Source organism: Nicotiana attenuata, unplaced genomic scaffold (genome assembly GCF_001879085.1).
Source record: "Nicotiana attenuata strain UT unplaced genomic scaffold, NIATTr2, whole genome shotgun sequence".
NCBI classification, from domain to species: domain Eukaryota; kingdom Viridiplantae; phylum Streptophyta; class Magnoliopsida; order Solanales; family Solanaceae; genus Nicotiana; species Nicotiana attenuata.
Genome location: NW_017671572.1, coordinates 20,767 through 30,995, shown reverse-complemented (window position 1 = coordinate 30,995; position 10,229 = coordinate 20,767). Strand labels below are relative to the sequence as shown.

General features: G+C 36.6%; 1 protein-coding gene across 1 annotated transcript; it reads left to right on the top strand.

Moving 5' to 3' along the window:
- The first annotated feature begins 2,997 nt into the window (after nt 1-2,997).
- LOC109209061 lies at nt 2,998-3,708 on the top strand. The gene has a single exon (XM_019372228.1). It carries the CDS (start codon nt 2,998-3,000, stop codon nt 3,706-3,708), a length of 711 nt encoding a protein of 236 aa, XP_019227773.1.
- Nucleotides 3,709-10,229: the final 6,521 nt, after the last annotated feature.

The window sequence follows — 10,229 nt, the reverse complement described above, 5'->3', positions numbered from 1 at the left end:
TATGTACCTTCTGTGCTAGCTTAGAGACTCATGTTTAGGTCTCTACCTGCTTATTTGCTTAACTGTGCTATTTGTACTCTGTGAAGCATGTAGCTATAATTTACTACTTCGTGTCCTGATTTTTAGGCATTTGTCCGAAGATTTAGGAATCGTTGTTGTTGTGTGTTTAATTTGGGACTACGGGACGGCTTCCCGGGAGATCTCTGTACTTGAGATTATTCTGGACTGAGGGTGCGGGATACCAAGAGATCCCTGGCACATGTGTTTCTATATATATATATATTGGGATACCAAGAGATCCCCGGCTTACTTATTGAGGAACCAAGAGATCCTCGGGTACCAAGAGATCCCCGGCTACTATTCCTTGTGAGGGCAGTTTTTCCGTATATTGTTACCTTTGCTTTCTATTATTGTTCTTCCTTATTTACTTGGTTTAGATTCTCGTTGTAGACTTTACTTAAACTATTTCTGTTATCTCATTATTTATTATGTTATCTCAGTAGGGCCCTGACCTTCCTCGTCACTACCCAACCGAGGTTAGGCTTGGCACTTACTGAGTACCGCTGTGGTGTACTCATGCCCTTCCTGCGCATGTTTTTCATGTGCAGATCCAGGTACTTCCTCCCAGACGTATCATCCTCGTGGTGGAGAGTCCTAGCTGAGACTTGAGGTATATCTGCTACGTTCGCAGACCAGGAGTCTCTACTCTATTCCGGCTTTAGTAGATAGTTCCTTTTCTTTCCTTTCATGTTGTTCAGACATTCTGGTGTAGAGCAGTTTACTACATTCTATTAGCCTATGTTTCCCGTGAGTTTCCGGGTTTTGGGATTTAGTTGCAGACTTCCGCATATTTTGAGTTGTATAGGCTGAGTGGCCTCATATACAGTTGTTATTTCCGTATGTTCAGTTTTAATTTATTATTCCACAAATGTTAATTTGTTATTCCGCACTGTTAGGCTTACCTAGTTGTAGGAACTAGGTGCCATCACGACATGTTTCATGGAGGGTGAACTGGGGTCGTGACAATAACGAAGCTTTTCCAATTCGCGGAATCACAATTCGAACCAGATATCATCAAAGTCAACCCCGGTCAAACTTATGAACATTTCAAACCTTCAAATTTTCAATTTTCGCCAAATAGTGCCAATACCTTCTAGAAATATCCAAATGCAAATCGGGGCATACGACCATGTTCAAAATAACCATCTGGACCTAACAGAACCATCAAAACTCCTCCGATCCGAGGTCAAATACTAAAAAGCCAAACTTAGTCAACTCTTCCAACTCAAAGCTAAACCATGAAATTCATTCTTTCGAACGACTCCGAATAACCTGAAAACCAAAATCGGAAACTCACACAAGTCATAATACATCATACGGAGCTACTCACGCCCTCAAACTACCGAGCAAAGTGTAAATTTTCAAAACGAATTTATACGTTACTTTATAAATTCATGTTTATGAGCCCGTTTGGCTTAGCTGATTTAGAGTAGCTGATAAGCATTAGATGCTGAAAAGCACTTTTAAGTGCTGAAGCTGATTTAAAAAATAAGCAGTTATGTGTTTGGATAAAAGTGATGAAATTAATAATATGCAGCTAAAGAACTGGGTATACGAAGAGTTTTGTTTTAAAAAGAAGTATTTTAGGGATAGAATAGTAAATATTTTGGTCAAACTTAAACTGCTTATAAGCTGAAATTTGATAAGTTGGGGGAGACCAACTTATGGCTTTTGGCTTATTTTTGGCTTATAAGCACTTAACTTATAAGCACTTTTAATTTTACCAAACGCGTAGATAAGCCAAAAAGTGCTTATAAGTCAGTTTGACCAGCTTATAAGCTTAGCCAAACACCCTCTATAATTTATGTTTCGTTTTCCTTTAAGACCGAACCTATAAGATAGCTAAGAAAGTTATTACGACATAACTTCTCATTTTCTCTAATTTAAAGTTTGAAGTTTTTCCTCGATCTATTAATCATAGATTAGTTCTAAATCATAAATTTAAGTTAAGAGGATGATTGTTTACTCTACCTAATTAGATTGACATTAGCAGATCGAACGCCCTACCTCAACATTTGTTTCTTATTTTTCTCGTTGAAACCACGTTGGCGGTTTCTTTTTAAGAAATAATTATTATTATTTATATTAATCTCTTTGTTACAATACTCATTCATGCTAAAGTTTTATCATCTCTCCAACTTCAAACCCAAGGTTGTTCTAATCACAAAATATTGAAATATAACTCAAAAATAAGTAAGGAAATTAGTGGCCCAACGAAGAAGATGAAAATCTTTCATTGACTAATTTTGAAAATAAAATTATAATTAAGCGCCAATTTACTTTAAGATTATATTAAGATTCAGAGGTGAAAAAAAACCTTTCACAAATTTGATGTTTTTAAAAAAAAAAAACTGGAGCGATAATCTTAAATTTTATATGGAAGATGATATATAATTAAGAATATTGCAATCAGTAAGCACATTTAATCTTAAACCCAACTGGAAAAGAGTAGGAGAGAGTCTTATAAAAATCACAATAAATTTGTTTGGTAGAATATATGAGTCCGCCAAACTATACAGAGACTAGGTCCTCTATAGGTTCCCACTGATAGTGCTAATGAAACAGTAAGTAAATGGAACATGGAGTTTTTAAAAGAAGTAGTTTGTTATAAAGTAAGGGAAAGTGGGACTTTCCCACATTGATGGTCTAAAGCCCCTTTATGGGCTTTGACACATCTGTTAATGAAATAAAGTGTCTTTTCGGAAAAGGCCTGACTTTTGCTCTATAAATAAACACGAGTTTCCCTACAAAGCATATTCAGAAAATCTGCAAGTATCAATTTTTTGGCTTGTTGTATCCTGAAGAAGATTGTCTGTATTTTCCCCAAATATGTAGGGCAATAACTTCTTTAAGGAAAGTCGTTCTCACGCCTCAAGCCTTCTTCAATTTCGTTTTCTATTATTATTTTTCTAACAATCTTAAAGAAGTTATTCTGCTATGGAGAACATTCTGTCCGATGTTGAAAATCCAAAAGAGTTCATCAAACTCGATCGTTTTGATGGATCAAACTTTACTCGTTGGAAGGACAAGATGATTTTCCTACTGACTGCTCTGAAGATTTTTTATGTTCTTGATCCACAATTGCCTGCTGTGCCAGATCTCACTGCTGAGGATTCTGATGAAGTGAAAACAACGAGGAAGAAACGGGAAGATGATGAACTGATGTGCCGGGGACATATTCTGAATACATTAACAGATCGTCTCTATGATCTGTATCAAAATTTGAAGTCTCCAAGGAAAATCTGGACGGCATTGCAAAGTGCTTATGAAAATGAGAAACGAGTTATCGATAAATTTCTATCTTTAAAGTACTTCGAATTTAAAATGGTTGATACAAAGCCCATTATGGATCAGATTCATGAACTGCAAATCTTAGTTTCAAAACTAAGTGATCTTGAAGTTAAAATTCCTGATACACTTCAAATCGGTGCTATACTTTCTAAACTGCCTTCTTCTTGGAATGACTATAGAAAGAAAATCCTACATTCTTCTGAGAAATTGACTGTGGAACAGTTTCGAGCTCACATTCAAATTGAAAGTGACAATCAAATTCGTGATACTTTTATGCAACCTTCGAGTTCCACAGTTAATAATGTTAGTCAGAATAATAACGGAGATGGAAACAAAAAATCTGAAAGTTTCAAATAAGCCTCAATTTAAAAAGAGGAATACTTTGAAATGTCATCATTGTGGAAAGGAAGGCCACAAGATCCGTAATTACAGGTTTAAGAAAGCAGGAATTAACTTTAACCATGGAAATTTTGGAAACTCGGGAAGGTCTAAAAAAGCAAAAGCAAACACATAAGTTCTTCACAAGGCTTGGTTGCAATGGTTTCTGTAGTACCATGTAATATGGTTACAGAACTAAACATGGTTGCTGCTGCTGTTAAGAGTCAAGACTGGTGGTTGGATTCGGGTGCCACCGTTCATGTCTGTTATGAGAAGAATATATTCAAGACTTATGCACAAGTGAAGGAACCCGAGAAGGTTCTCATGGGAAATCATATGACTGCAGATGTTGCAGGAAAAGGAAGTGTTGAGATCAATTTCACTTCTGGGCAGAAGCTAACATTGCTAAATGTGTACCATGTTCCCAACATGAAGAAGAACTTGATGTCTGCTAGTTTGCTGTTTAAAGATAGTCATAGAATCTGATCATGTAATAGTATCTAAGAATGGTTTATTTGTTGGAAAGGGCTGCACTTGTGATGGCATGTTCAAACTTAGTATTAATGCAATAAACTATGTTTCTGCTTATATTGTTGAGTCCAATTCTTATTTATCGCATGCTAGATTAGGACATTTAAATTTTGGTTCGTTAAATTATATGTCCAAAAATGGATATATTTCTTGCAAGCATGATAATGTGAAAAAATGTGAAATATGTATACAAGCAAAAATGACTAAGAAACCTTTTCGTAAAACTGAAAGATTCAGTGAATTGTTACACTTAGTACATTCTGATATATGTGAACTAAATGAAAAGTTAACTGGAGGAGGCAAGAGATATTTTATTACTTTTATAGATGATTATTCTAGATTCACATATGTTTACTTGCTTAGAACAAAAGATGAAGCATTTCAGAAGTTTAAAGAATATAAATTTGTTGTGGAAAATCAAAAGAATACTAAGATTAAGATTCTTCGTAGTGATGGAGGTGGAGAATATTTTTCCTCTGAATTTAATAAGTTTTGTGAAGAGAATGGTTTGATACATCAAACAAGTGCTCCTTATACACCATAACAAAATGGTTCGGCTGAAAGAAAAAATAGAACTTTAGTTGATATGATTAATGCTATATTAATGAATGCACATTTACCACATAATTTATGGGGTGAAGCACTTTTAACAGCTTGCCACATATTAAACATGGTGCCGCTTCAAGCAAGATTTAAAGGGTTAATCTTGTAAGTATTCATGAAATCAGGATGAGCACATGGCCATAAACGTGCTAAAGCATATACTGGATTTTCTGAGTTACTAAAATAGTATTACGTGTGTGATATTTTCGGTTTTGGCACAAGGAGTTGTGGTTCAAATCTTTAAGATACCAATAACTTCGTCGGAACTTTAAAGTGTTTGCACTAATGAAAAGTTCAAATCTAAACAAGATACTTTTCGGTATGCGTAATACTATAAGAAATATAACAAACTAGTGGGAGATTGAAAGAAGTAGTTTGTTATAAAGTAAGGGAAAGTGGGACTTTCCCACATCGATGGTCTAAAGCCCCTTTATGGGCTTTGACACATCTGTTAATGAAATAAAGTGTCTTTTCGGAAAAGGCCTGACTTTTGCTCTATAAATAAACATGAGTTTCCCTACAAAGCATATTCAGAAAATCTACAAGTATCAATTTTGTGGCTTGTTGTATCCTGAAGAAGATTGTCTGTATTTTCCCCAAATCTGTATACGGGCAATAACTTCTTTAAGGAAAGTCGTTCTCACGCCTCAAGCCTTCTTCAATTTCGTTTTCTATTATTATTTTTCTAACAGTTTTTACGTGGAAAAATCTCTGCTCAAGGGGGTAAAAAAATCACGACCTACACTAGTAGGATTTAAACTTCACTATGAGCAACTTCAGATTACAACCTATGCAATCTGGAAATTAAACTCTTAATCCCTCACTAACTTGTAATACACCTATTACAAGCCACTTTGCAATACACCTATTACAAATACTTCAACTCATGACTAACTCTAGTCACGACACAAACACTGAAGGTTTATGATTTACAAGGGGTTCCTAAGTAACGATTCTATATAAGCAATGAAGGAATCATAATGAAGAACAATTACAAAGTTACAACTCAACTAAGGACATACAAGATACTTGTTATAAGAACTAGTCCGTAGTAGTGTTGTTCTTTGTTCTTGATGCACTTGAGAATTAAATGCTCAACTGAAGAACGGTTGGAGTGCTGAATGAATTCTCAAGTGTTCAAGTGATGTTTTGTTGTAATGCTCTTTGTTCATACAACTTTGATGACATCACTTGAATAATATAATCACTTGGTTGGTAAAAGGGGAGTGACTGCAGTATTGTGCAACACTGTTTTGGTGTACAGTGCAGGCAGTCACTTTCCAGCTATAGACAATTGACTTCGTACTGTTGTTAGGGAAACACAAGGGAATCAGGTCCCTCTGTTGATTCTTTATCTTCTGAAGTCATAACAACTCACATTAGCTGGAGTCCGTTGATTTGAGTTGTGTACCAAGTGTGTCAAGTTCCTTATCTGGTTCTTTGACAGTAAGTTTGTTAGATCATCAAAACATAAAGCTAAGGTACTGTAAACCCATCAACAGTAAGTTTGTTAGATCATCAAAACATAATGCTAATGTATTGTAAACCCATCAATTTCTCGCTGTTTGATGATGACAAATTTAGAAATTGATAACACATGTTTAGGGCAAAATAAACCAGATGAAGTAACAGGAACTTTACAAGTTCCCCCGACTTTATGCTTTCCCCTTAATCAGATCCCTGTTTTAATTATAATTTCCCCTTTTAGCATCATTAAAAATACACAAGCAAGCAATCAACATAAAGAAGTCTAGCCTAGCTAACTCATGCCACATATGTGCACACAACATGATAGAAAAGAGAAACAGAGAGACATAAGCATTAAACAGCAAAAGAGGATAGTTTTTATAAAACATAAGCCTTTGCTATAGGCAAATTTGGATTGTTATCATCAGGAGCAGTACAAGTAAATTTCGTCCATACCTAAAAAGAAAAAGAAAAACAACTGCCATAGAGTCATCAAAAACAAAAAGAGATAATCCAGAAACTGGTCATTGAAAGGTTAGCCTAGGGGACACTAGGAGGAGAAGGCTTAGAAGCTGCAGCAAGGGTGTTGAGAACGAGATTAATTCGGGCATTGGCCGATATTTGCTCTGCAAGCAGTTTTTCCTTCAGGTTCTCCACTTATTGTCTGAGATCAACATTTTCTTTGGTCAGACGAGCGATTTCCTCATTTGACCCTGGTGCCCCTTGGGCCTGCTGACTCTCCAGAATGGCATTCCTTGCCTTCAACTTCCGAATCTCCTCAGCAACACTATTTTGGGCGTTGATAAGCTGAGAGATTGTTGAAGTGCTTCCTACCCCTCCACCTTTTTCAACATATTCCTCCAAAGTAGTTTGAGAGAAGGTCTGCTTCTTGGTCCCTATCTTGCGATGTCCCAAAGGCACATCAAAGAACTTGAAGACATGTGTGAGAAGAAATTCATAAGGAAGATGTCACGACCCAAACCGATGGACCGCGATGGGCACCGGGTACCTTACTCAACCGAGTACCAACATAACGTATATTTTCATGTCATACTATCATAAATAACTGAGACGGAGAGGCTGCCGTGAAATAGGTAGAATACAACAGGTAATTCCAACTTATACATAAGACATATGGGCCTCTAAGACCAAAATAACCACTCGAACACTGAACATAGGCCGAGAAGGCCATACAATCTTTTACGTACATGACATCTGTAGCCTCTAAGAATATATAATTTTCATAAAGGTCGGGACAGAGTCACGACATACCAAACAATACACATCTAATTCATACTAACCAAACAAGCAACTCCGAAGCAAATGGAGCGCACTAACATCTTCCGCTCAGCTGATAGCCTGCTTGGAGGGCTCTCGACCTGTCTATCAGGACCTGCGGGCATGAAACGCAGCGTCTCCAGGTAAAAAGGAATGTCAGTACGAATAATGTACTAAGTATGTAAAGCACATAAATTAGTACATAACAGATATGGAGAAAATATAGAGTAAACGAGCACCTCCGAAGCAAATGGAGCGCACCAACATCTTCTGCTGATCTGATAGCCTGCTTGGAGGGCTCTCGACCTGTCTATCGGGACATGCGGGCATAAAATGCAACGTCCCCAGGCAAAAAGGGATGTCAGTACGAATAATGTACTGAGTATGTAAAGCACATAAATAAGTACATAACAGACATGGAGGAAATACAGAATAAACGACTCCACCTGTAAGTCTGAGTAACTTTGTAAATCATGAAATAATTATAGTATCATGCATATGTGTATGAATGTCATGTAGTGCATAGGTACATGTTTCATAACATCATCAGCCTCTGAGGGCATCCCATCATATCATCTTGGCCACTGTGGGCAAAATCATCAACGTATACCAACTTATCAGGTGGTGGTGCGTATATATCGCCATAACCTTTCCCATATACCATATACATATATATACATATATATACATATATACGTGTATATAATGTCATTTGGTCATGGGTCAATGTGCATCTATAAATGCATGAAATGCATATGAAGTACGTTAATAAAATCTCTCGGTACGTCATAAAACGATTATGCCTCTGATTAATGTCATGAAACAAACTTTATCAACTTACGTATTTTCTAAGACCCATGAACAGATAATAAAATAATATGACACATGGAGAATCAAGAACATAGGCATCTCTAGCATTTCTACGAATAGAGTCATTTATGGAAGTTGTACATTTTTTTGTTTCATTTGCATCGTATGGATCATACCAAAAAGAAAGAAGGGATAGCCTTAACATACCTGAGCCGATTTTCTTGACCATCCCTCTAACATATGTCAATTGCAACAAAAACATAACAGCAGATCGAAGTAGGAGAGAATCCGTTTGATATTCTTGAAAAAGATTGCACCGTACTCCCTTAGAATCGCAAAATCCCGCTGCTATTATGATAAATAGTTTCGTATGAATTTTTTGGTGAACAATTCGCATTACCTTTGTAACTTTATCTTTACTGAAGTTATATTTGAAGTCTTAAAATCTCATTTTATCAAAATGGAGATGGTGATCTATGTCTTTTAAGACATAATGGTCTCTTTTTCCTAGATTAATATATGATTCACGTTAAAACTTTGTCCAATTCTCAATTCTTGCCACATTTCTATTTAAATTAAAGAGTCATACATTGGGATTTGGGGTGCTGCCACGTGGGGAGGGTTGATCTTATCCAAATATGTCTTAATTGAATGGTTAATCTCTCATTAACCAATAATTAATCAATTACCCACATAATTAAGAATTATCTCAAATTACATAAAATGATACTCACTTTTAATACACTTTATATACCTTACTATCATAGCCATGTGGTACCTTGTTTGGTACTAGTCCATAAATACCCAGTATTTTAGCTCGGGCCGTATTTTATCCCAAAATATCAAATTTCGACGAAATTCATTTTTTCCGATTTTCTTACCCTCTCGCCTTCACGAATTTACTCATTACTTGTTTGAGGTAGCATAATATTTATAAATCCAAAATAAATCTCATTCCCGAACTTACGTCAATTTACTTGTGGCGTACTTCCACGTACGAAAACATGGGGTGTAACAGAAGACCATGGTTTCCATCTTTGAAAGTTGCCACCTTTTGCATGTGCTCAATCATGATGGCTGGCAAGTTTATAGCACGGAACTATCCAGTGCTTCCATCAAATACAGATCAGATTTAGAAGTGATGGACCTTCTCTCGGCACGGGGTAGAAGAACCTTGTTTACTAACTCAAACAATAGCTGATAAACAGGAAGCAGAGCTTTCTTGTGTACCCGTTCCCCCCGCTGGACTGCGCCTTCCTTCACAATAGCATTCCTAAAATTTGACCCACACACATTCTTGACAGAGGACATACCATCAGCAGGGACCTTGAGTATGTCCCCAAGTAGAGCAGCATCCAAAAAAATATCAACTCCATTGACTAAAGCACAAATATGGTCAGATTCAACAGGAAAGAGGTCTACATAGAAACTATGGACCTCATCCTCATAGACTTTGGGCACATCCACTTTGAATAGATGTCCCCACTATTCGACTATTTCTAGTAGTTGCCTCATACCAGCCATTTCAGATATTTCTGGGTAAAAAATGCGACCCCACAGAACCTTTTGGCACCTCAATTTTTCCTTACCGGACTGACTTTCACGTTTCACTTTCTTCAAAGAATCAGGTTCCCTCACAGTTTCCAACTTTCTTTTTCCAGACTTCACACTTGATTTGCCCTTTCCACTTGATTTCACTAACACATCCTCATCAGACAATGACTGTTCATCTACTTGTTTCAACTTGTCGCCACTTTTCACTGACTTTGAACTTGGCATAGCAACACTTTCCTCTGAAGCATTTTCAGCAG